Genomic DNA, 24,279 nt, shown 5'->3' on the forward strand with positions numbered 1-24,279 from the left:
TCAATCGACTAGGAAAACTGTTTCCATTGTAATGATCTATTGATCGATGAGACGCTCTACTATTATGTATATATATACTGCCGGATACGACTCACTTAGTCACTATTGAGTATGACTATCATAATCAACGTGGCGGCTACCGCGACTTACCCATTGTGGTAATCAACTGAGTTTTTCTTACAACAGATTAGCAATCTACGATTGAAATTCACACATTTTTTATGCTACATCGATTTCCTACTATTTCGGATAGAAAAGGATACTAATAAAAAACAATAATTTATTTTAAAACATTTAATAAATATGCTTTAAATAAGTACAGTTGCAAATAATTTATTTAAAAATAATAATAATATAGTACTTACATATCTACATATTGGAATGTTATATTTTTAAATTAATATTTTCACTTTAGTCTAAATTAGATTCAGTCTTAAAATTACGATTATAATTTAAAAAACAATACTTGCAGATCTATACGAATGTGCTAATACTTAACCGGAAAATACTACATATTATGGTATATATTTTTGCTGTGAATTTTATCAGTATTACTATTATACGTGGATGGTGTCGGTCGGTCGGTTACAGTAAGCAGTTCGTTAAAATTTAGTTAGGTTTTTTTCTGGTGCCATATTACCTATTTTGTTTATTGTAACGACAAAATAAATCTAAGATGCTTCATAATTTTATATGTGGACTGTTTTATTTCCTTTGGTTTATTAATTACGTTGCCCACGCTTTATAAGCAGAGCATAGCATTAACCGATGCGGGTAAAATTATTTTAATATAATGAAGTGGTAATACAGTCCGTAAAAACAATAACGTCTAAAAAACGATAATTAACTATAATTATTTATTCCATCGTATTCTCGTCGCCGAATCACCAGAATAATATCGCAGCATTACGGCGCTTTGAATAAAGATTCCAATAGCTCCGGTTCGGTCAAATCCTTCTTATACTGCTGCGCAATGTCCTGTATGAGATGTCGTCTTCGGACGTGCGGCGGCTGGTACCTGGAAGCGGAAACGCGTCGCGGTCAATATGTGTCCGGAGGTGGAGGGACGCGGGCTCGGGGCGGCACTCACAGGTCGGTGTTGAGCCTCGCCCGGCGCGCCAGGAAGCAGGCGGCGCGGCGCAGCGCGGCGGGCAGCAGGCGCGGCGCCAGCAGCGCGCCGTCCGCCAGCACGCCCGCGCCGCCCGCGCGCACGCGCACGCGCGCCAGCCCGCCGCGCGCGCTGCTCACGCACAGCGCGCTGCTCTCGTGCCGCCGCCACGGGACGCCCGTCTCGCAGTAGCGCACCAGCTCGTCTGGGGGCAACGAAGCGGTATTATCTCGTGTGTCGTTCCACGCGCGAAGCGAGAGGAGCCCGTAAAGCGTTCACCCATCGAAAAGCGTACGGTAACAAAATTACCTATCGGCAGATTGAGATGGTCCTCGAAATCTTCCAACCAGATGATAAGAATCTTCGGCGTGAAGTCTCTGTTTCTCCGTCCACTGCCTACAATGAAAACGTACAGATAGATCATCACGTGCACGTGCGGAGTACAGCGCGGTCGCGCCTGGGCGGCGGGCGGCGCTCACCGGACAGCGGCGGCGGCGGCGCGGGCGCGGCGGGCGCGGGGCGCTCGAGCTCCAGCGACAGCGCGCGCGTCTTGTCGGGGCGCTCGCGCCGGTCGTCGCGCTCGCCCGACACGTCCCACCACGAGCCGCGGCTGCGGGGGGCGAACGGCGATAGTGAGACAGAATTACAATAACACAAAAAGTTTATTTTATTTAGAAAGTTACTTTGTACTCGTAAACAATACTTTACCCTCAATGTATTGGTTAAAAGTTACAAACGAATTCCTGTAATTAACTAAATCTAAACTATATTTACTTGACTGAGCAGCAGGAGCCATCGACGTCGGACTTCATGCTGTCGCTTTGGTCGTCGGTCTCGTTAAGTTCGTATCCCGACGGCACCACGAACGCTATTTCATCCGTCGAATCCGACCAGTACAGGACCTGACACGTATAAAATTATATATATATTTTTTAAGATAAGAATAGGAGAAGGACAAGTAATGGCAAGTGGTCACCACCGCTCATAGACAATGACGCAGTAAGAAACATTAACTATTCCTTCCATCGCCCATGAGCCACTAACTTTGGGAACTACGATGTTATGTCACTTGTGCACAGCACACTTTATCCGCAAACTCACTCTTCAAATCGAAATAAAACAATATTGACTATAACAGTTTAGCAGTAGAATATAGAATAAGTGGGCTGCATCCAGACGCCTGTCTGGGTAGGTACCGCCACAACCCTACGCCAAAAACTACTCACATAAAACCTTACCACCAAGTAAAATAATACGCTTTACAATTTACTATTATTACTTATTTTTTTTATAATAAATAAAATTAGGTATTATCAAGGTAATACCTACCTCGATAATGTAATCGTGTTCACATATTCAAGTGAACACGATTACAAGCTTGCCGTATACATACCTGCTCCCTGCCATCGTAGACGCTGGGCGTCAGGGGCTCCGGCGGCGGCGGCTCGTCGCGCGGCGGCTGCGCGTCGTAGCTGCTGCGCACGTGTCCGCTCCAGCCCGCGTGTCCGCGCACGCGCACCGGCGTGCCCAGCCTGCGGATCGACACATACTATTCCAATATTCTTCCGGTTCTTCTCCGGTTCTTCTCAGGTCAGGGTGTTCCTTTTTCCGAACCGGTGGTAGTGTTTATTTGACAATCAATAAGTAAGTGTAATGCTTTTAAGTGGAGTCGAGATGGCCCAGTGGTTAGAACGCGTGCATCTTAACCGATGATTGCGGGTTCAAATCCAGGCAAGCACCGCTGATTCATGTGCTTAATTTGTCTTTATAAGTCATCTCGTACTCAGCGGTGAAGGAAAACATCGTGAGGAAACCTGCATGTGACAGATTTCATAGAAATTCTGCCACATGTGTATTCCACCAACCCGCATTGGAACAGCGTGGTGGAATATGTTCCAAACCTTCTCCTCAAAGGGAGAGGAGGCCTTTAGCCCAGCAGTGGGAATTTACAGGCTGTTGATGATGATGATGAATGCTTTTATATTGAATAAAGGAATTTGAGTTTGAGTTTGAGTTTGAAATAGGGTTCCAAATCCGTGAGTCACTAGACTGCGAGGTGTTCGCGAACGTACCCGCGCAGCATCCGCACGAAGGCGGGGGAGACGGCGCCGTGCTGGGAGGCATTGGCCACAATGTCGGTGGCGCGGGTCTGGCCGGCGCGCGCGTAGAACACGTGCACGGTGAGCGCGGCGCGGCTGCCTGTCGCGTCCAGGCGCCGCAGCGCCGCCGACAGACCCTCGGCGCGCGAGTCCAGCGCGCACAGTCGCGCCGGCCCGCCCTGCGCACGAGGAAGCGATGTCGAGACCCGACATTATTCCTTTTAAACTATCACTATGGATGCTGACCAATTCGAAATTCTTAAACTGCTCAATGATTATAATGTGACTGCTATTATAGATTAGTATAATTTTAATGCAACCATAAAAAAATCCAGAGAAAAGTACGTTAACAGAATGCAATGTTGTTATACTAGGCTATTTGACAATGCGAAAAAAAAATTGTGACTTATTGTAATCACTGTATATTATGAGTTTAAAAATGGTTATCTATTTACGAAACTTGAAAATAATACTTAATTTATTCAAAAATCAATAAATAAAAATGCGTTTTTTTCAAACGTTTGTCACATGACACAAAACGCTCCTGATTGGCCGGTCTTATAATGAAGTCACTTTCTTGTAAACCTTGCTTTTCTACTATATGTACCACAGATTAAATTACAGCAAAGTGACGTCACCGACCCCTTTGCAGAGCCATATTTTCAAAGTAGCGTTTTCGCGCATTATTTAAATATGGAATTTTTAATATGATATTTTTCGGCAAATATGTACTAGGAATAAAGAAATCAATCAATAAATCTTTTGTAAGGTTCCTTAACCTCTACTAAATAATATAAAATGGATTTTAAAAACCAGTCAAATAGCCTATTCATTGACAGTAAATTGTAAGGCGCTTTACAATATGTCGTGGGTCCCTAGTGTTAATATTTAAAAAATATTTTAAATTCACAATTTTTCACTGAAATACGATCCCAAATAGTTTCATTTGATGTGTATATAAATTGTAAATAAAATATACACAAAGTAAAAATAACTACCTTTTTATCTCCACCGATATTCAAGTACCCAAAATGTGAAAGGAACAGCCTCGCGGTTTGGAACTCTGTGACCGGATCGGGTGGAACGCATTCTTCCGGTACCTGGACATAAAAGTGAAGTAATTTAGCGCAACGATATCTGTGATATCAGGCTATTGCATTTTATTAAATAATTAAAAAATATATAAACCACGTCCTATTCACAAGCTGTGTTTATTACCAATTGAGGATTAGTAAAATATTTTATGTATTAGTTAAAGTTTATAGTATAATGTAACTAGTTTTGTTTTGTTTTGTTTTTTTTAATAGTTATTAGTTAAAAGGCCTAACGCCTTTTGGCGGGCGGCATGTTCATGTTTATATTAATGACAACTAATAAAATAAGTTGATAACCACACTCTCAAAAATTGCTAGAATTTCGAAAACTTCACATAAATAAAGTAAACTTACAACGTTGTCCTCGCTTTCTCTGACTTTCTTCTCAATAGCCGCCTGTTGCTCCAGAAGTTTAAAGAGAGTGGTCGCTTCGGGGTCGTTAAGCTGACGTAAAACGGCGTCGAGAGTGGGGAAAGCCGCATCGCTGAAATTACGGAAATTTTCGTATTTTTTTTTATTTTTTTTTTTATGGTATATGTTGGCGGACGAGCATATGGGCCACCTGATGGTAAGTGGTCACCATCGCCCATAGACATTAACGCTGTAAGAATTAAGATGTTATGTCCCTTGTGCCTGTAGTTACACTGGCTCACTCACCCTTCAGACCGGAACACAACAATACTGAGTACTGTTGTTTGGCGGTAGAATAACTGATGAGTGGGTGGTACCTACCCAGACGGGCTTGCACAAAGCCCTACCACCAAGTATTACAGGTAATACAGGTAAGAGCCAGGATTTTCGCTGAGATTGGACCATAATGATTCGGTTCACATAAAGATGTCTTAAATTTTCGCGATTATTACACATTTAAATAAAACTAGTTACTACGGATTTTAATCGCGTATATTAATTATTTTGGACATCCCGACGTTTCGAGCACTTTACAGCTTTCGTGGTCACGGGTAGACTGATGTCGGGATGTCCAAAATAATTAATATACGCGATTAAAATCCGTAATAACTAGTTTTATTTAAAAGATTCGGTTCACGTTACGATTCGGAGGTCGAGCTTGGGTGAGATTCCAAGGGGCCGCCTCGACTGCATTCAGTTTGTAACAACGTAATATCGAAGAAATCGGAGCCAACGGACCGCCGAGGGGTAGCAGCTCAGTTCTCCTTCTCGGTGTCGAACCTATGGCCGTCCTTGCCATACGCCTCCGACCTATTTCTCTACTTCTTTTTTAATGTATGAGACAACATCACATACATTACTCTGATCCCAATGTAAGTAGCTGAAGCACTTGTGTTATGGAAATCAGAAGTAACGACGGTACCACAAACACCCAGACCGAACACAACATAGAAAACTAATGGTAATCTACATCGACTCGGCCGGGAATTGAACCCGGGACTTTAGAGTGGCGTACCCATGAAAACCGGTGTACACACCACTCGACCATGGAGGTCGTCAATGTATGCCCATAAACTACTCCTATGTTATACTCGCGACTTTTTTAATTTTTTTTTTTATTTTTTTTTATGGTATAGGTTGGCGGACGAGCATATGGGCCACCTGATGGTAAGTGGTCACCATCGCCCATAGACATTAACGCTGTAAGAATTATTAACTATTCCTTACATCGCCAATGTGCCACCAACCTTGGGAACTAAGATGTTATGTCCCTTGTGCCTGTAGTTACACTGGCTCACTCACCCTTCAGACCGGAACACAACAATACTGAATACTGTTGTTTGGCGGTAGAATAACTGATGAGTGGGTGGTACCTACCCAGACGGGCTTGCACAAAGCCCTACCACCAAGTGAATATTTTCATTTAATCAAAAATATATTATAATGGTGGTGTTAGCGAGTGTTTATACAAAAATAGTATAGGTGTGACGCACACGGCGCAGGGCGGCGCGGCGGGCAGCGCGCGGCAGGCGGGCGGCGCGCGCGGCGGCGGCTCCAGCATGGGCACGGGCCGCGCGCACGCCGCCGCGCCGCGGGTGGCGCAGCGCGGCGCGCCGCGGCTGCTAAGCGACCACGCGAAGCGGCCCCAGCCGCAGCGGATGATCGCTGCCGGGGCGGAGGCGCTTTAACTCAAACTCAAACTCAAATAACTTTATACATACTTTATATCGCATGTCGATGGAATTGCGAAACTATACAATGCTGATTAAATTTAGTTATAATAATTCAAACTCAAACTCAAATAACTTTATTCAATATAGAAGCATTACACTTTCTTATTGATTGTCAATTGAAACACTACCACCGGTTCGGAAATGAAAATACCCTGACCTGAGAAGAACCGGCGAAAGAAACTAAGCGGGTTTTTTTTTTTTTTTTACTTGTTTCGTATATTATTTAAACAATTTAATATGAGATGAAATAGCCTTTATACTGAGTACTCGAGTCGCACACGCATTATAAATAATACATATATTTAGTAATGATAATACTGGCCGCTCTCAGGTCTTTATGCGTAATATGAAAACGCTCACCGACAATAGTAGGTTGTGGTTCCTGACTATTCGCGAGAGGCTCTTCCAGCAACGACAGTATTGTGTTTCCGTCGACGACGAAATGTCGCAACTTTCCGTGACCCAGGGCGGCTAGCCAGCGTTCGTCCAGCCTGCACCATTTGCCTCCATCGTTGTTGCCCACCTGCGTGATGAGATAAATGAGATGATATCTGCAGATAATTTACCATCACAGGATGAATTTAGTAGTAAGCCGTTTTAAGTCACCTGTTCCAGAATGAGCATCAGTAACGATTCGGCGGCGTCTCTCACTCTCATCGAGACCGGTTTCAGCTCCTTCTCATCCTTCATCTTTGGCGGCTCGCCCGGTTTTCCTTTAAATATCATATCATCTGAATAATACACTTAGGCCCTCGAGCAATGCTTTTTACTTGGTGGTAGGGCTTTGTGCAAGCCCGTCTGGGTAGGTACCACCCACTCATCAGTTATTCTACCGCCAAATAACAGTATTCAGTATTGTTGTGTTCCGGTCTGAAGGGTGAGTGAGCCAGTGTAACTACAGGCACAAGGGACATAACATCTTAGTTCCCAAGGTTGGTGGCACATTGACGATTTAAGGAATAGTTAATATTTCTTACAGCGTCATTGTCTATGGGCGATGGTGACCACTTACCATCAGGTGGCCCATATGCTCGTCCGCCAAACTATACCATAAAAAAAAAAAAATGCATAGTAAACATTCGTAGGAGAAACCGTTGCGACAGCGCGTCGCTATCATCGGTGCAGGCGTGTTACCCTGGCTCTTGGAGCCGGAGATGCCGAGCTCGACGACCTCTAGCAGCGCGGCCAGGCAGTCGGCGTCGGCCAGCAGCGGCGCGCACAGCCACGCCGCCAGGCACGTGTAGGCGGCCACCACGCACGAGTGCAGGTCGCGCGAGTGCGCCTGCGGCGGCCGCCCGCACTGCACGCCGATGTAGTCGCAGATCCAGCGCACGGCGCGCTTGCGCTCCGCCGCCTCTGTGGGGAGCGATGCGTTGGACAACTTCGTACGAAATGCCGTTCGGTACTATTAAAACGTGTGAACCTTACCGATCATGAACTCTAGACGGCGTGTAATCAATGAAAAAGTATACGTCATTATTGATCTCATCGAATGTATGCAAATAATATAAATGTATTACGAGCAACTGACCCGGTTTCGAGGAATGCAACTTAGCGAGTCCAGAGAGCAGTTCGAGAGCAGCGAGCGACACTTGCAGGTCGCCTTTCCACGATGAGATCAGACGGTGGCAGACCAGGTAGGTGGCGCGGACGACTAGCGCCGATCCTACATTGTAATAACAAATGTGAAGGCGTGTGGACACGTTATCATGTTGAGTAAAAATTAAATTAATTGTAGTATATTACTTTAATAAAAGTTTATTTTTATCATTTACCTACTTTTTTACTACACCTACATAAAAAGAAATAATTAATTGTATTTTCTTTTCCTGTCTGAAGTTCAGTCTTTCCAGCAAGACGTGTTTAGCACAAGCGTCACTCATACGTATACAAATAAATTTACAAGTATACCCAAAATAAAAGTTAAATTTAAAAAAAATATATGAATCTATAAATCCAATTGTCATTGTATTTATTTTTATACAAAGTATCAAAATAACTACTAAGTTTTCCAAGAGAATGATTTAAACTAATTTACTGAAAATACAAAAGTGAAATACGTTGTTAAAATTTACGATGCTGAGATGAAAACAAAAAATAATGTCGAGCAAGCCGTAATAACATAAAATAAAGTGTAAAGCATACAAATCGTGTCTTTTAATAATTGTTTATGGTCACAAAATACAGATTAATAAATAAGTTATATGTAATTTACGAAAATATATTAATATTAAACCTACCATAGGTTTACATTCTTTATTATTAATTAATATATCCTTACATAAGGAAAAACAATATTTAAATTACCAAAATACGGCGAGGATGGATCAAGCTCCCTAACGTCTGCAGCGAAGTCGTCCTGCGAGCCGTCTGCGCTAACTGGCCCGCTGCTATCCGACCGCGCTAAAACACCCCCAATGCAATGGGGTTTTAATGCTAATTGGGCTCTCTCCTCGTGACCGTTTAATGGGTACATAGTCATTCCGCATTAAGTGTTTTCAGTCCGGAGTAACTCAGGCAGGTGGTTTTTGGTTGTTCATAATTAACTCTTCTAATAGAATAAAGCATGGCAATATTTTTTTAAAGACAAAAACTACAAATTACGGTCATATTGTCAGCGGGTAAGGCAAATCAAAATATAGCTCGTGCGTTATTGAAACGATTGAAATGTGAATACGTGTGTGTGAGGGATTCAGTGTGTATCGATGTTGCGCTGTGCTGTGCTGTGCAGTGCGCAGCTCGTTACCCTTGGCGTCGGGCGCGTGGTCGTGCGCGTGCGCGGCATTGTGGCGCACGCACAGGTACAGCGCGCTGAGCAGCGGCACGGCCAGCGCCTCCGAGCTCTCCGCCTGCACGGCCGACACGCACACCTGCGACAGCCGCCCGCGCGCGTACTCGCCGATCGTCACGCCCGCGCTGCGACACGTTAGCACGTCACCACGCCGCGCTCGACGGAGCTCGACCAAGCGTCGCCATCCTACTCACTACTCGTTGCATCCCGGAAACTCCGGCACGGCCAGCCCTCGGTAATGGTAGGGGAAAGCTACCAGGGACAGCAGCAGGCTGATGGCCGCTTTGCGCAGCTCGCGCTTGTCGATCGACCCGCACTCCAGTTTCGGTTCACGCTCGGAAAGGATGCGATCGAGAGCCGTTATGAAGTCCGGCACCAGAACTAGCACGCCGTCCAAATCGAGCCTGCGCAATTGAAATACGTCGTTTAAAGTTAGTTCCGCCGAGTGGCGTATCGCGGCAGGCAGCAGTGTTGCCACCTGCTAGATGTTCACGCATAAATATCCCTATGACTAATGAAAATGTTGAGAAAGCTGGAGTAGCCCAAAATCGTCAAAATAAAATCTCATGTAGCCCATTTGGGCGACAAGCGATTTTTCATATTTTTATATCGCCGTCTCGTCGGCGAGGTAGCCCAGATGGCGATAAATCGGCCAATCTGGCAACCCTGGCAGGCAGGCCGGCACCTGAAGATGTCGGCGGCGTCGAGCACGACGGCGGCGGCGGTGGCGGGGTCGCGCAGGCCGCGCTGCAGCGCCGCGTAGGTGCGCGCCAGGTACGGCGCCAGCACCTCCTCGCGGCACTGCTTGGAGCAGATCACGCGGCACAGCGTGCCCAGCGCCACGGCGCGGCCTGCGCACACACTCGCCGGTCAGTCACTACTCATTACCTACTACTCATTTAATCTAGCACCGAATATACTGCTGATCTGTTTAGATTTACAGGACACCAGTGTTATTACAAGCATAAAGTTATCATAAGGCTTAGATTTAATGTGGCGGCGCATTTGTTTATAAAGCTCATGACGGTTTTGCTTTCTCAAAATAAATTAAATATAAAATAAGATAAATATACTTTATTGTACACCGAAACAAAAAAAAATACAAGAAGTAACACAACAAAATAGAAAACACGGTACAGAAGGCGGTCTTATCGCTAAAAGAGCGATCTCTTCCAGACAACCTTTAGATAGAGGACATTGAATACTCTAAGAAAGGGGTTCGGAGGTGTACACCTTTTAGGTAAATCATATATACACAAACATAACATATCTACATAACATACATACATACGATGAATACATGTTAAATATAACATATAAATACGTGTATAAACATATATATGTATGATTAAGAGAATGTTTCGAACCCGCTTGGTAGCTCAGCATGTTCAATTTTTGCGTCGCTTCGGAAAGGGAAGGCGGAGGCGGCGTGCCTTCAGCTTTTTCTGAAAAGCAAAAATAATTATACGATTATATTTGAAATACATCGATTATTGAAAAAATTAAAATATCTTACGTTGATTGCTGTTTACTGGTGTTGTTCCCACGAGAGCAGCTTCGAAAAGCCATTCGCCAAAAAGATGGAATATGGAATTGACTTTTGGACGCAATGGCGTCAATGGCGGCTTTTCTATTTCACCTACTGAAATATTTATAAAGTAATTAACTTTAATTACGTACATATAAAACTTAAAATATTTGTAAAGGAATCCATTGAGGATTTATTTACCTTGAGAAGTGATCGAATTCGGCGGAGTACTTGGAACAACGCTTGAAGGTCGACTGCTTGTCAAACCTATTAGGGACGAGCGTGGTGTGCCTAAAACATCCAATTTTATTAAATTAATAAGTAAGTTTACTAAAAAACATTTATATTATGAAATACGAAAATTCTAAAATTACATCGTAATGTGCAATAAAAGCTACAAGGTAAAGAATAAATTAATAATAAACTTGGAATAAGTTAAATAAGGGTGAGTTTAAAAAATGCAAAATAAAAGCAAAAGGTTGGGTGCAATTGATATCTAACTACGTTTGTACAATACATTTACAATTAAACTAGTAAACTCAACCTAAAAAAAGTAAGCGCATTTCCTCTTTTGGACATTAAAACATTAAACACTACAAAACAAATACATATTGCAAAGTAGTACTTATAATGGAGCAGATAATGACATATTAATTATGAAATACGTAGCTCTGTCATATAATATAATTATTATATAGTATGGCTGACTTTTGGGTTGTAAGGTGTCTGAATAAAGTTGAATAGTAAGACTTTATTTTTTGTGAGTGTCCGGGAAAGTTAGATGATGCTAGCCAAATCTAGCTTTTGTAAGGCGTTTAACATTTGTCCAGATTACTAAGTTTGCTGTAGAATTTAATTTAAACAATTAAACAAATTAAGACTTATATATTTCAATTTTAAAGAAAAAATGTGATACTGTTTGGTACATAATCAAGAAAGCTAACTTCAAAGAAAAATCTGAATAGTATAATTAAGAATCCAGTCTTTTAAATTTACCGGCTAAACTCGTTGGCCTGTCCGGCTATTCAATTTATGACAATCAACCCTACTGCCGTTACGTTCAACCTATTATCATCTGCTTCATTATAATGTTTTTAGTCAAGTGATATTCATGCACAAATGCAATCGACTACAATATTAAATTATCATATTAGGAACATATCTAAACAATATTTGAATCATTATAGCTATAAAGATCGAATGAAAGAAAACAGAACTTTAAAAAGTAATAATTAACAGTCTACAAAATGGTCTTTCGTCTCTCTCTCTCTCTCTATCTCGACGGGCACTCGCGTTTGTATGTAGGAACGGGAACATCGTGACGTCATACTTTTCTCGAGCGGCTTGTCGCGCGGGCGCGCCGCGCTGAAGGACTTGGCGAGGCGTCGGTGCGCCGGCGGCGTGACCTCGCCCTCGTCCCCCGCGCCCGCGCCCGCGCCCCCGCCCGCGCCCTGCACGCTCCAGCGCGCCGTGCTGCGCCCTGTCACCCAGCGCTCGTCACGCCACTCCGTATCGCACCCCCTCCGTGACGTCACGTTGACGTTTTGAGACCGTCATGTATTTACTTTTTCATTTCGAACTTTAATGTAGACTTTAATGGGGCTCTATGACACATTTCGAGCTTTAATGGAGCTCTATGATACTTGTATATTCTTATAAAGTTTTCTAGTAAATTCACGTCAGTAAAAGTAAACATATGACTCTCAAAGTCAATCCAAGGACAAGTCAAGGGTCAACAGTGTGCTTTGGTATATAGATTGATAGAAAAATATGGGGAGAGTGAGCTGAAAAAGTTTGTGAACTGAACAGAATATACAATGTAATAAATGTATTGCAAATGTAACCTGTTATTTTTGCTCATAAACTTTCACAGTCAACTGTTAATTTTTAAAATAAATATTAGTAATTTAATTTCAATCATCCCTGGAAACCCAAAGCATATTATATAAAATGAGCGTACAATAAACAAACCAATACTATACTAAAATTAAATTAAAACCCACACAAGGAAATTGAAATTAGAAGTAGGTAATACTCGTCAATTAAGCTACACTACAAACACCCTAGAGTCTATGGTATATAATTAGCGTGTTCTTTATTTAAAACCAGATTTATTATATATAAATGAATTAGAAAATAAACCAACACGATTATTGAGAAAATAAGTGACTTAAGAACAAAACTTTGGACAATTAACTTAGCACAATATATTCCAATTTATTTGCATGTATTGATTATTGTCATAAACAGGAAAAAAACTTTCCAATTTGACTAAGAGTACACACTACATGCCAATCAGACCATAGTAGAATGAAACTCTCACCGAGGAAGGCATCGACGTGCGCGGCCACGCCCAGCATCGCGCGGTGGAAGATGTGAGCGAGCGAACCCACCCACGCCTCGCGACCCTCACGGCCCTCCCGACCCTCCTCCGTCATCCAATACTGTCGGATACACACTTCTGATATATGTACATTAATGTTAAGCGATCCCAAAAGTAGCACCGAGTTTGTTTTATTATTTTGTGACTGCATGATGAAGTACTTATAGTTATAGTACGACACAACTTAGATGTCGCATCGGCAAAATTCGTAAAACCGATCACATCCGAATTGAGTACGCGATCCCAAATTATCTATATTTATTTCTCATGCGAATATGATCTTTGCACAAACGTAATAACTTGTAATATCACATGACCTAATATATTCGTCAATTTGACGCGTGGATTTACATGCACTTGCTTTCTCTGACGCGTGAATCTATAGCGACGAATAGCGTCGAATGGCGCGATAGGGAGCTATTTCTATTGGTTGTGTAAATCGGCAGTAATCGGTTTTATTTTTATTCCATTGCATTTTCCGATGCTACATCTAATTTGTGTCGTTCTATACTTCACTGACATTTTTTGTTTCTTCTTTTAAACTGTTATAGTTTTAGATGATGTTACCTGAAGGAACTCCGGAGTGTGGCTGATGAGATGCGGTTTGGTGAGATCGACGGGGTTGCCGATAGTGTGCAGCATGCGGTACCAGCTTTGCGTTACCGCCTCGGCGCTCATATCCGCCGGTACTAGATTTGCATCTTCTTCACCTACAAAAATATAATACACTTGACTTTGACGACCTCCGTGGTCGAGTGGTGTGTACACCGGTTTTCATGGGTACGCCACTCTGAGGTCCCGGGTTCGATTCCCGGCCGAGTCGATGTAGATTACCATTAGTTTTCTATGTTGTCTTGGGTCTGGGTGTTTGTGGTACCATCGTTACTTCTGATTTCCATAACACAAGTGCTTCAGCTACTTACATTGGGATCAGAGTAATGTATGTGATGTTGTCTCTAATTAAATTAAATTAAATTAAAATTAAAACTGTCATAGTTCGAATTAATCTTTTCATATATACATTTTTGCAAGGTAATTTAATTTAAAGAGTTGCAATGAATCATTATCACGTTCAAAAGCTTTTATTACAATAAAGGTGGGCTATTAATTATGATTGAGGTGTGAAATAAAATACTGAGTGAAGAAGACAGATATATAGTGTGTGAGAGAGTGAACCGACCGATGGGCATGGCGGGGTAGAGCGGGCCGTACATGTGCGCGAGCAGGCGCGCCGTGAGGCAAAGCGACACGCGCGCCCACTGCTCCGTTAGCGGCGCGCGGTGACGCCAGCGCACGCACTGCTCGCGCAGCGTGCGCCACAGCGCCGGCGACGGGAAGCATCTGGCGAGGAACACGCCTTATTACTTATTCATTCACTTAATTACTTATTCAATCTCATTTCAAATAGGAAAACCTAGTCAATAAAGTAAAGTAAAGTAACAGCCTGTAAATTTCCCACTGCTGAGATAAGGCCTCCTCTTCCATTAAGGAGAGGGTTTGGAACGTATTCCACCACGCTGTTCCAATGCGGGTTGGTGGAATGCACATTTGGCAGAATTTCGATGAAATTAGACACATGCAGGTTTCCTCACGATGTTTTCCTTCACCGCCGAGCACGAGATGAATTATAAACACAATTAAGCACATATTTATAGTGGTGCTTGCCTGGGTTTGAACCCGCAATCATCGGTTAAGATGCACGCGTTCTAACCACTGGGCCATCTCAGCTCACTGGGCCATCTCAGCTAGTCAATATTACTCCTTATTCATAATGATCACCTGTGACATGCTAGTATCCACACTTCAAAGAGCACGCAGAGCACTCGTTCGCAAAGTTGCTCAGCGGCGCCGTAAAGAGGTGCGGGTGGCGCTAGCAGAGCCGCTGCAGCGGCCAACAGTAGCAGGAGCAGCGATCTCCACTCGCGTGGGCCAAGCGACGCACTATCGGCTAATGATCGCGCCAGTCGAAGGACCCGATGACAAAGCACAGCTTGTTTGCTTATGAGATTGCCACCTGCAAAAAGGACATAAATTTTAATTTGTAGCATTACAAAATTGTCACTTTTAATTCACTAGTATATTTCAAATTTTTCCATATCTGAAATATAAATGAATCTTATTATCACAGATTCAAATCTAGGCCAGCACCACTGATTTTTTTGAGTGTAAATTATATTAATAAGTTTTCTTGGTGTGATGGCTGAAAGAAAACATTGTTGGCCTCCACAGTTTGATGGATTAAGGTACACTGAAGGTAAATTTCTTTTTTAGATGACTAGAGACTTACCTAATTCCGTTTGGTATATAAATGCCAGTGCTTGTAAAAAAGTAAACAATATTTTAATGACATAAATACATATTTATTATAAATTTTTCAGTATTTGGAAAATACTTACTCTCATTTGGTCGTGGAACAAATAAGTTATGCAGATGATTTAGGATTTTGTTGGCGTATCTATGAGGTTCAGCAGCCAAGGGTGGAGGGACGGCTGGAGGCGGCGGTTGTGCAGGGGCGGCCGGCGGCAGCAATGCCGACAGCCAAGAACAGCAAACACGAACACAATCTCGAAGTGCTTCATGTTCTGTTAGAGGCAATGAGAGCCCATAACGGATAACTTCTAGCACCCATTCAACCTTGAAAAGAAAAATATAAATTATTTAGAGATGTCCGTAATATAAATTTATATTAATAATTAAACATTTTGTTAAACATAGTTTTCTACATAATATATGTATACAGAACACTCAACAGATTTATTTATCATTCATATGTTTATAATTACTCATATTATTTCTGTTTCATGGTATATCCAGCAGAACCAATTGCTGTATTGCACAATATATCTGCTTTTTACTGGTATTTGTTAATTCTTTTCGTTTTTCAAAATTTTTTCTATATTTTTTTCTGTTATATGTTTATCATGAATAGTCATATGATATATGCTTTAGTTAAGTTGAAAGTTAATGTCAAATATAAATAAATATTACTTAATTAATTAATAATCACCTCACTGTCAGTAGTAAGAGGACTAGGTTGGTGTGAGGCTAATTGTTGCACTACTGCTAAGACAACATCTCTGCCACCCACTGCACCAAGCACTCCATGACCCCCACCTTCCAAAGGCAGAGAGTTCCATTCGGAATACATTCCGTCTCCCTCCTTAATCTGCATATCATTGTAAATTTGATCAGAAACAAATTTGGTTGGAATGATGGTTAATTTTTCTTTGGAACTTTAGAAATGAAAATGGTAGGGGATATATGTTGTGAACTGGGATAGTGTAAGATATATTATTCAAGAACTGTCTGTAGTGCATAATGTAAAAGAACTATGAACAACTCATATGGAATACACAAATCTTTGGTTTTTATCTTTACTCATTTTATTGATAGGGTAGGAAAGAAAGAACATTTTATCAACATATTAAAAACATTACTTTCTTTTTAAATAAACTTGACTGTAAACAAATAAGATGAAGGAATATATTAAAAAAAATAACTTTCTTTTTTGTTTTACATTAAATATTTCTAATTATAAACAACGATGACTCAGGCGTCATATTTCCGATTCATTTTTAATATAATTTTATAGATCATATACAGCAGAAAAACTTACTTTGCTGTTGACTCTGTTAAAGATTCCCACATTCATAAATAAGGTATACCTAACGGTATACAACGCTTTTACAACAGTAAACTTTGGATACTTTAAAAAATAATTTTATTCTTATCAGTATGTTTTTTATTGGCTTCTGAATATACGTAGAGAAAATATCTTTTTCCTATTTTGATGAATAGAAAAACTACAGTTTTAATAATAATGCACTTTCAATATCATAAATCAAAATTTGACATTGACAACTGACAGCTGTCAATATGGGTACAGACAAAAATAGTGAGAACCTTCGTGGGAATCAGGACATTTATTATTTATGTTCACTACATAGACCGAGAGATGATGACACAAAATATTAGATCATTTGGACTAGTAGGCAGTATGGCGGTTCTTCAGAGGTCTAATTACGTAAAGGCAAAAAGGAAAATTATGGTCATAGGGCTCGCGGCTGCGGCCCAATCGCATGGGCATTAATCGAATGCCTTAGATAAATAAGGAATATCGGACGAGTTGTTCTACAAAAATGCTTGTATTTTTACATAGTAGAAAAAAAGGAAGTAGGCGGTAGCGTCATGCCATACCTCTCGAGTGTGACTTACAGCCCAATATACCGACGCGAATAACCGTCACAAATAATTGTTGCATATATACACATATTACTAAATACACACTCATAGCACGCAACATCATACATAAATACACATATACAGACACACACTTACACACACACGCGTGCCCACATAATATTAACCTTTATCATTTTAATTCAATACTTAGTTTGGTAAATAGTTTCTTTTGTGATTTGATTGTTATTATTATTATTATAATTTTTTTAATTTTCCATTTACTTTTATAATAAGAAACAATTTGTAACCTAAAATCTGGGAAGGAACTGACTTCCAAAACACAGCGAAAGCTAGTTTGGAATTCAGGGCTGGCATTTAATAATGTAAACATAAACTTGTGTGTGAAATAAATAAATAAATAAATATATTAATTTAAATAAAACAATTCAACCATTTGTACCAGGATAATTTTTGCGTAGCTAATCATCGTCGAGTAGCAATTCACGAAAATCACCTTATCCGACGCGTTCGATTAACGCTCACGAGATTGGGCCGCAGCCGCGAGCTCTATGACCATAATTTTCTTTTTTGTCTTTACGTAATTAAACCCCTGAAGAACCGCCATACTCGTACAAATGACCTAATATTTTGTACCATCTTCTCCCGGTCTAATAGCATAAAAAAATTACTCAAAAATCTCATCTGTTTTGTTTTATTAGATAGTTAGAAAATAAAAAAAAGAAGAAACATCCTTGGGACTCGGGACTATTTGATGTGTTGTGTACATATCATCATCAAACAAATTCATAGTTGAGGTTTTTAATCATCAATGACTTACTATTTATACAAACTCAAAGACATCTTGATCTTAATATCACTCAATAGTAGCGTTAAACTTTGAATGACTGTAACAAAACATATATTATGATTCATACACCTTTCATACATTCTTAATCATACTAGCTTCCTTTCATACTTTGCCATTTTATTTGTTGTAAGGAAGAGAAAATCTTAATAGATCCAAACCTAAATGTTGCAAGTGAATTGGAGTTAGATGAGAAATCAATGCTGTTAGTCTTGTCCATTATTCTCAGTAAATTAACTTGCGCAATTTCACCTCTTATTACAATTATGCAGTAACAAACTAGAATAGATCTATATAATACAGTTAAGTTTCAAATAAAATTGTAAGAAGTTCCAAAAATTATAGCCAGTATAAACAACAGTTACATTAAGTAATATACCGAATCATTAAACTTTACACATCATTTATGACAAATGAGTATTCTACAATTCACTTCTTAAGTAGTACACAGTATGTTTCTTTGTTAAAAAAATTTAACAAGCCTTTAAAGATCTCATTTGTGGGCTAAGGCCATCGTCTTTTTTAAGGAAAAGGTTAACCACTTAAATAGTAGTTGGCAGTAATATTTTTATCAAGAGTGAAAAAAAAACACACTTTATTTTTTAATGATGTAATACCATATTGCTAATACCTGTGTGCAGCGTTAAAATTAATTACAAACTATTATCATAATTTCAGATATTTTTACTGATATCATTAATGTCTGATTACTTGATTAGGTCATGAATCATGTTAAATGCAACAATATTATAACATTACGTACTTAAAGATATTAAAGCATATAAGACATATTTTTTAATTGTTAAATATAACAATATAACAGAAATACTACACTAAGATTTGTTTAATAAATATATTTTTTTATTTTTCAATCTTAAGTCACATATAAAACTTTAGATTAATTTTAAATACATAATGCAACTATCAAGCACAAAATAAAAATATAAATGATTAATATAAATAAATTCCAAAACATAAATGAGAATTTAATTCCATATCACAATTTCAATCTTATCCTTAAAAGTACAGTACAGCACCAAGACTAGCAAATATTCATTTCACAAAATTTTTAATTATCGCCTTGTCCCTGAGAGTTATTTATTGCCTCCTCATATTTAAGTCTCCATGTCGTTGCTTCTTCTTCCAGTTCCTTGATCCTAACTTTTTGATTTTCCAACAAATTCTCAGTTTCATCTAATTTACTCTTTATTTCATTATAATTTTGAGTGTCATCTTGAATGTTCTGTTTTATTACTGCAGTCTTAGCAAAATTAACAGTGTCTTCAGCTTTTTTTATTATCGCTTCAGCCTTTAATTGTAATTCATACTGTATAATGATCATTGTTACTAATCTTCTGATGACAAATGATAAGAATATAGCAAAACCAGTAATGTAGAAGTTTCTTTGGGATCTAAATAATTTTACATTTCCCTTCATTTCACTGGCGAGCTGATTATGACCTGGTTCGCTTGGAATGGAATATTTTCTCATTTCTCTGATAGAATCAATTAAAAAAAGACTCAAAATACCTAATAAACCGTAAAAATACATAGCGGTTCGTTCTCGAAATATTGAAAATAATCGTGAGTGAAAGAAACGATACCATTTTCTCGGACTAAATATGGGTGATATCATAATAATAACGAGAACGATCTCGATGTATAAATATCCAGCAATAAATGTCCATTGAATAGACATGATGAATTTTCTTAACAGGCCGGCTTTCGATTTTTGCACTAATGAATTATATATACACTATAAATATCGACTCTGCGTTCAAAGGAGTTTATTAATACACAAATAATATATTTTTAAATATGTCAATTACGTTCACTTAATAAAATTGAGACACATCTAAATTATTGTTTATTTTGCATGAATTGAATTTCAATTTTTAATCACAAAGTTGCACTGCACTCTCTCGTCTTTGAAGTTTGAATACAAATGAAAATAAACTATGAAAGTATGAACTATGAAGACACTAGACAGATCGACAGATCAAGTGTACGGTACGAAGTTACGAACATATTAGGAATTAAAAAAAACAAAATACAGTGTTGCCATCAGTATATGTCTTAGCCCTACATGCAAAAAAGAACTCTAATATATCCCCCCAATAATAGCTCTACAAATCTAATTAAACATTATTTGATCTCAATGTAATGAAAACACATATTTGCTCACCAAGGTAACGGAGTCCATTATAAACTCCGCCAGCCCCTGCGGTACCTAGAGGATTACCAGCTGATTAGCGTCTATCAGTACTATTTTCATCGGGGTAGCTCAGCCTATCAGCCATCAGGTAATCTTCTAGTTTAACTTACTCTTAAACTTAGATGGGCGGAAGCAGTTGAGAACAAGGAGGAGGTATTGCAGCCACTTTGGACATAAAGGCCTTCGATTGCATGTGGCACAATGCGCTTCTTTCGAAGCTCTCTTCCTGGGGGCTTTCTGGGAAATTATGCAATTGGATTTTTTTTCGACGAATTTTCCGCAGACGAACTAAACAGCCAGTCAGGCCGACTAAACAGTCCACTTCAACCCCAAAAAAACAACTATTTCATGTCCGAAAATCCACGACAGCATGATTTTTTAGATACTTTCTGCCATGCACAATCACTTTGTGGAACCAGCTTTCGCCTTCTTGCCTTTTCACCAGCTTTTCCAGACCAATATGACTCGGGAACCTTCAAGAAAAGAGCCAGCCCTCCGGTGTTGCAAATGTCCATGGGCGGTGGTAATCACTTTGCATCAGGATTCTGCTCGTTTTCCATCTTTTCTCTCCGCTATTCGATGCCATCAATCAAGCCAAGAATGAAAATATTTTGGTTGTGTTATGATAAAATTTCCTATATTTTGTGGAATTGGATTGACAGCACTGAAAAATAGTGTTCTGTGATCATGAAAGTTTTGTTTCTATAAAATAATTTGCCAATGATAATGATCAGTATATTAGAAAGAAACCAAACCTAAACGTTCAACATAACACAAGCTTTTATATGAAACAAAAGATAAATCAAATAGTATATATTAGAGTATTTTAAACATAATCTTTTTAAATTGTTGTTACTTCTTGTATTCTAGTTTTTTTATCTGTATTGCAATATGTTGTTCATGTTGTGCAATATTAAGAAAATTATGAATTATATATGTGACAGTTGTTCCTAATTTTTATTTATTTGTAGTAAATATTCAGAAATATAAAATGGCTAATATTGAATTAGATATATGGCGAGGAGAATGGGGACTTGCTTCTATCGATTTAGAATGTCTAAAAGTCTTAGTAGGTTTAATTTTTATAACCTCTTTATTTTAACCGGCACGCAAATTAATATTAATGCTGTTCTTTTTTTAATATCTAGACCTATATGAAATTTATTGGCGTACCAGTCAGGGTTCGAGAAGCTAGTAATCCTTTTTTCACACCCAAAGGATCTCTACCGGTGTTAAGAGATGGTAGAACTGTTCTGACAAATTTCGAGGAAGTTGTAGAATATTTAAAATCATTGGTAAGTTAAACATAGTATCGCTGTCGAGCAATTTAAATAAAACATAATCTGATAAAAATCCTCCAGTGATCAAGAAGTCGTTTACAGCATTACAGTACAGATGTTCATCTAAATCAAAAACAAGCTGCTGAAGCTAGTGCCTTCACACAATATTTACGGGATAAACTCTACCCTGCTTACCAGTATGCGTGGTGGGTGGACGAGAAGAACTACGGTGATGTAACAAGACCCACATATGCAAAAGCCTTACAAATTCCTTTTAACTTTTACTATCCCTCCAGATATCAAGGGGCAGCAAAAGAAATGATAGATGCATTATACGGTGAACATTCTGATTTAAAAGAAGTTGAAAAAACAGTAAGTAGTATTATTCTATCATTAATTTTTTTATCATAGTTTAAGGCAGTTTAGTAGAATACTTAATTTAAACTGCACATAAATTATTTAAAATTAACTTCAATAATCAATTGTAGTGTGCTTAATTTCATGTATCCTCTAGCATCAATATCATTCAATAATTAAAGCTATAATGTATTTGTGGTATTTTTAATGGGCTTAGACAATATACATATATTTTTTATTATTAAATACTTATTGAATATTCCATTGCACACTCTTCAACTGTCAAATTTAACAAATTTCAATTGTGTGGTCATTCAAATTCGAAAGGTTATATATTACAACTGAGAGATCTCACTTTATTCTAATATTACAAATGTTTTTCACCTTTTCCTGACTGCAACTATTAAAAATTATGTGATCTATGAGTTCACACACACATTATATAAAATAGCTGGTGATATGAGACTAGTGGTATCAGCTGTAATTGCACAGTAGATCTAAATTAGACAAACCATCTAACCAGCAGAATAATTTATATATTTCCTAATTAATATATATTTTTTCTAGATTTACAATGAAGCTGAAAAGTGTCTGAAGACTCTGTCAGATAGGTTGGGTGAAAGTGAATATTTCTTTGGCAATAGACCATCTTCATTTGATGCAACTGTATTTGCATACCTCGCTCCTCTTGTGAAAACACCTCTTCCCAACGCAACTCTATCAAATCATGTCAAAGGAATAGCTAATTTGAGCAGATTTGTTGCAAGAATCAGTCAAAAGAATTTTAGAAATGTCACAGATGGTAAAACTTTTCATATGAAATAATCAGAATTTTAACAAAATATTGTCTGTACTATATGGCACACAACATTTAAACTGTTAGTTGTTACAATACATTGATGTTACAACATAAATATTATAATGGTATATATTAAACATGTGATAATCCCATTTCAGAGTACAATAGACAGAACAAGAAACAATCTCAGGGCACTCAGTCAGATCGCGAGGCTCAGTTCCCTAATGCGACGCGTAACAAAGTGCTTGCTGGGTTGTTCGCCACACTCGCCATGACGGGCTATGCTGTGGCCACTGGCATGTTTCAGGTATACACTTTAATTTTGGCCTTTTGTTAAGCGTGAATCTGCTAAATTTATTTAATTATGAATTGATATATAATTATATCAATCTCGCATTTTGTTTATTTTATTTTTAATTATGAAAAATTAGAAATGCATGCAAGTAGAGTGGTCAAGATCTTACCAGTTGTATTTAGAAGGAACTGTAAAAAATCCGTTCTTGCATGTAAAGATAGTTGTATTCTTATTCATTCTCACATCTTTTATTTGTTCAGGACATGAAAGATTTCCAGCACTCGCAAGATTACAGCGAGATGTTTGAGAATGAAGAAGATGACAACTGATATTGAGCCAGCTGTTGACAACACACAACTGAGACGCATCACCTGTAGCGGAATTAGCATTATTCTTTTTAAACACAAATTGATACATTCTATTTTATTAAAAATATTTAGCTTATCTATAGCATTGCATTTAATAGTAGTAAAAAGAAACTGCCGATTTTTGCTAATTTCTTTATTTCCATGTATGTGAAAAGACAAAGTTTGTTGCATATATTTATATAAATTAATATCATACTGTGAGTTAATAACAGAAAGTTTGATCCACAGTACACACTTGCCCATAGTTACACTCGCAATGTATATTAAATGTACTGGACAAAATACTCTAAATAACAATACCATTAGAGTTTACCTCATAATTTGTCCAATGGGTAAATGTTGTTTTTCATTATTAGAACAAATTTTTTTGTAAATATAGTGAATAATGTAAAATACTGCATATAATTGAATTTATTGTAACAGCATTTTTTATGTAATTAGAATATTTACTTTTTTCAACCTCTGATTTAATTTGCACTTTACTTTTTGTTTACTATTAAAATCCTTTTATAAATTTAGTTAACCGTGATGATTCATCATCGCTGTTTAAATAGACTGGCATTTACATATTATTTACTTAATGTTATTTGGGTGAGTAAAAAGAGGGTAAAAGTGGTTGATTGCTGAAATTTAGTAATTATTTTATTAAAAGCCTACATTATTTATGTAAAATGCATTGAATATCAATGTAGTTTGTAAGATAGGATTAGATACCAAATGGGTAGTTTTGATTTACTTGTTAGTTTTGCCTTCAAAGAGGAATTATTCACT

The 24,279-nt window shown here is 38.6% G+C and overlaps 3 protein-coding genes across 6 annotated transcripts; 1 reads left to right on the forward strand and 2 right to left on the reverse strand.

Moving 5' to 3' along the window:
- Positions 1-302: 302 nt before the first annotated feature.
- Positions 303-17,018, reverse strand: LOC124534647 (ral GTPase-activating protein subunit beta). Of its 4 annotated transcripts, XM_047110602.1 has the most exons (31): positions 16,764-17,018; positions 16,155-16,313; positions 15,544-15,781; positions 15,435-15,464; positions 14,927-15,161; positions 14,328-14,488; positions 13,715-13,857; positions 13,088-13,208; positions 12,095-12,244; positions 10,966-11,055; positions 10,753-10,878; positions 10,604-10,681; positions 9,922-10,087; positions 9,431-9,640; positions 9,192-9,361; positions 8,753-8,848; positions 7,977-8,111; positions 7,874-7,885; positions 7,580-7,801; positions 7,052-7,158; positions 6,806-6,968; positions 6,206-6,377; positions 4,656-4,785; positions 4,206-4,307; positions 3,181-3,386; positions 2,502-2,640; positions 1,883-2,010; positions 1,588-1,718; positions 1,418-1,504; positions 1,091-1,313; positions 303-1,018 (listed from the first exon to the last, which is right to left on the reverse strand). In XM_047110602.1, exons 1-31 carry the CDS (start codon positions 16,797-16,799, stop codon positions 907-909), a joined length of 4,278 nt encoding a protein of 1,425 aa, XP_046966558.1. In that variant the 5' UTR covers positions 16,800-17,018; the 3' UTR covers positions 303-906. The 4 variants fall into 4 exon arrangements, with proteins under 4 accessions (XP_046966558.1, XP_046966562.1, XP_046966561.1 ...); XM_047110606.1 differs by lacking the exon at positions 12,095-12,244; XM_047110605.1 differs by lacking the exon at positions 15,435-15,464 and having other exon boundaries at positions 304-1,018.
- Positions 17,019-18,788: 1,770 nt separating this feature from the next.
- On the reverse strand, positions 18,789-20,160 carry LOC124534850 (B-cell receptor-associated protein 31-like). The gene has a single exon (XM_047110876.1). It carries the CDS (start codon positions 19,891-19,893, stop codon positions 19,264-19,266), a length of 630 nt encoding a protein of 209 aa, XP_046966832.1. The 5' UTR covers positions 19,894-20,160; the 3' UTR covers positions 18,789-19,263.
- Positions 20,161-21,311: 1,151 nt separating this feature from the next.
- LOC124534779 (metaxin-1) lies at positions 21,312-23,894 on the forward strand. The gene is made up of 6 exons (XM_047110790.1): positions 21,312-21,478; positions 21,558-21,704; positions 21,792-22,061; positions 22,614-22,848; positions 23,004-23,152; positions 23,401-23,894. The coding sequence occupies exons 1-6, from the start codon at positions 21,401-21,403 to the stop codon at positions 23,467-23,469; spliced, it is 948 nt and encodes a 315-aa protein (XP_046966746.1). The 5' UTR covers positions 21,312-21,400; the 3' UTR covers positions 23,470-23,894.
- The last annotated feature ends 385 nt before the right edge of the window (positions 23,895-24,279 follow it).

Source organism: Vanessa cardui, chromosome 13 (genome assembly GCF_905220365.1).
Source record: "Vanessa cardui chromosome 13, ilVanCard2.1, whole genome shotgun sequence".
Classification (NCBI taxonomy): domain Eukaryota; kingdom Metazoa; phylum Arthropoda; class Insecta; order Lepidoptera; family Nymphalidae; genus Vanessa; species Vanessa cardui.